General features: G+C 58.1%; 1 protein-coding gene across 6 annotated transcripts in view; it reads right to left on the bottom strand.

Annotated features, from left to right (window-relative positions):
* The window catches only part of PPP2R5D (protein phosphatase 2 regulatory subunit B'delta), an 18,951-nt gene extending 16,980 nt beyond the window's left edge, over positions 1-1,971 (bottom strand). Inside the window, exon 1 of one of the 6 annotated variants that reach the window (XM_007458234.1) lies at positions 1,864-1,971. In XM_007458234.1, coding sequence (XP_007458296.1) covers positions 1,864-1,890 — 27 coding nt within the window. In that variant the 5' untranslated portion in view covers positions 1,891-1,971. Of the gene's footprint in view, positions 1-1,857 lie in introns of all 6 variants that reach the window. The other 5 variants (XM_007458239.1, XM_007458240.1, XM_007458238.1 and 2 more) reach the window with 5 other exon arrangements.
* Positions 1,972-2,322: the final 351 nt, after the last annotated feature.

Genomic DNA, 2,322 nt, shown 5'->3' with positions numbered 1-2,322 from the left:
CTTTCCCAACCAAACACTTAACACCTGTGGTCCTATTAAGTCTTAAGAATTTTTCTTCTTCTCAATCCTCTAGTAGATTAAGGCTTTCTATGGATGGGACAGTATCTGTTCCATCAGACTAACAACTACAGATCAGTGAGGACCTCACCAGCTTCCCCTGAATTGCCTTGCTCTCCACACTCTTTGTAGGAGCCCTTCAGCCCCTGGTGTGGCTGACTTTTGTGTGCATCACCTACCGCTAAGCTGCCCAAACCACCTCAGCATGCCTGCTCCCCAAAGACACAGGGCCTGGGTGGGGCACCCAAACCCGCCCAGCTCAGCACCCAAGGAGGTTCAGTGCCTGCTATACCATCACCAACTCAACACTCAGAATCTCAGGCCCTGAGAGGTTATGGGGACAATCCAGAATCAGAGCTGCCTGGCAAATCTCCAACAGCCCCAGGACAGGGAGTTTAACTGATAAGGTCAGAGATGGCAGCCCAGCAACCCAGCCAACCAGAGGGCAAATGAAAGCAAGACACCTCTGGGGTCATAAAGTGGGTGAGCAGAACACCAGGCCAGAGCTAGCGCCCACCATGAAGGACCAGCCCCAGGAAAGAAGCTGGGGGAGGCTGGAACTGGTATCCTAGCATCCTCTGTGTGAGTCTGTACCTCAAAGGAACCACACCTCTGAGTCAGACATCAGCAAGAGCAGGAACCAGAGGGTAGGGAAATACAGGGATGAAGAGGAGAAGGCAGTTCGGAGGCAGAAGAGGAAGGTGAAAGAAGGCAGCATCAAGAAACAGTCTGTGTCAAGACAACAAGACAAAGGCAAGGGTGTCCAGGGGTGGCTGCCCTGTGGAGTAAGAAGGATAGCTAGTCTGATAGTGAGGGCAGATTCCCAATTTGAGGACAGTGTGGCCCAGGAAAGACAGAAACCCAGCACTGGTACAAAAAAGGAAAAATGCAAAGGTTATCTTCAATTAGGAATAAGGGGAGTCGCCTGCCCAGATTAGGAAAGATGACTGGTTGAGCATAAACCTGGGAGTGGGTTGATGCCTGTTAGAGGGGCTTTGGAACAGAGGAGGCCTTTAAGTCAGGAGACCTGATATTACAGCTGGGCCTCCAGCAGGCTGTGTGACCTTGGCCAAGTCCCTTCCCCTGTCCCCCTGTCGGGGCTTCAGTCTCCTCATCTGTATCACTAGGGATTGCACTGAATGCGCTCAGACACCCTGACGTTCCGAGGTTCCATCAGCAGAAGGGCTCAGTCCTGGTTTACAAGTTTGTGTGTGAAGGAAGAACTAGAGGGAGGGGCCTAGGCCAGATTCGGTGTAGGAGAGAGAAAGCAGAGCCGTTCTAGGTCAAGGAGCCTGGCAAGGAGGGAGAAGGGGCTGTAGGGGACGGTGGAGAAGGCAGGCCCAGGCCCAGGCCCAGGCGGGTGGGAAGAGGAGGGAAGAGAAGGGGCTGCGCGGGGTTGGAGAGGGGGGTTAGTTCTGGAGGGAGGTGCAATCTCAGATAAGCGGCTGTCCCAAACGGCAAACGGGTCGGGGGTGGGGAGGGGATGGGGAGGGGATGGGGGCAGAAAAGGCAAGGGAGTAACCTGGGAGTGGGGCAGGATCTGGAGGGAGGAGGTTACCCTGGGCCGGGGGTCGGTGGAGGGAGGTGCATGTCGGGGGACTCTACCCCGGACAAGGGAGGGAGCTTTCTCAGCTGCGGCACAGGCTGGGGGTGCGACCAGCAGCCGGGGCGGAGGGCCGGCCACGGGAGTCCTGCGGGGGCCGGACGGGAGGGTCAGTCTGGGGCTGTCCCGGGCCTGGCTCGGGCCCCTCCCAGAGCTCCGCGCAGGCCCCGAGGCGGAGGCGCGGGGAAAAGAGCCACGCTTACCTTCTCCTTCTTCAGTTTATAGGGCATCTCGGCCCGTCCGGACCCGGTCCGGCTCTTGCGGCCCCGCTCCGGCTCCGGCTTTGCTCGGCCGCACTCGGCCCGCTCGGCTTCTCTTCGCCACCGCCTGCGCGCTGCGCCCGGGTCGAGCGGTGTCTGTGTCTCCAATTGGCCCGAACTCTTACAAACCTGCCTGACAACCAGGAGCCGCCTTCTCTGATTGGTCATTGCAACCAAGCGGCTTCCTTTTTTTCTCATTGGAAAGGAAGAGTACAAACCGCCAGGGTTCGGCTCCCAGAATTGGTTGAAGTGGGAGGTCCCGCCCTAAAGGGGGTCGAGCTTAGCGTGAGAGGCGCGGGTCAGGGGATGCCCGGGCTTTGCACCCAGTGCTGCACTTCGGCGTCTGGTCGTTCTTCGGCCTCGGCCGTTCTTCGCGGCCCGTTCAGTTCTAAAGTGGTTCTC

Source organism: Lipotes vexillifer, unplaced genomic scaffold, assembly GCF_000442215.2.
Source record: "Lipotes vexillifer unplaced genomic scaffold, Lipotes_vexillifer_v1.1 scaffold4, whole genome shotgun sequence".
NCBI lineage: Eukaryota > Metazoa > Chordata > Mammalia > Artiodactyla > Lipotidae > Lipotes > Lipotes vexillifer.
Note: the sequence above shows the minus strand (reverse complement) of the source record. Positions and strands in the feature narration are given on the sequence as shown.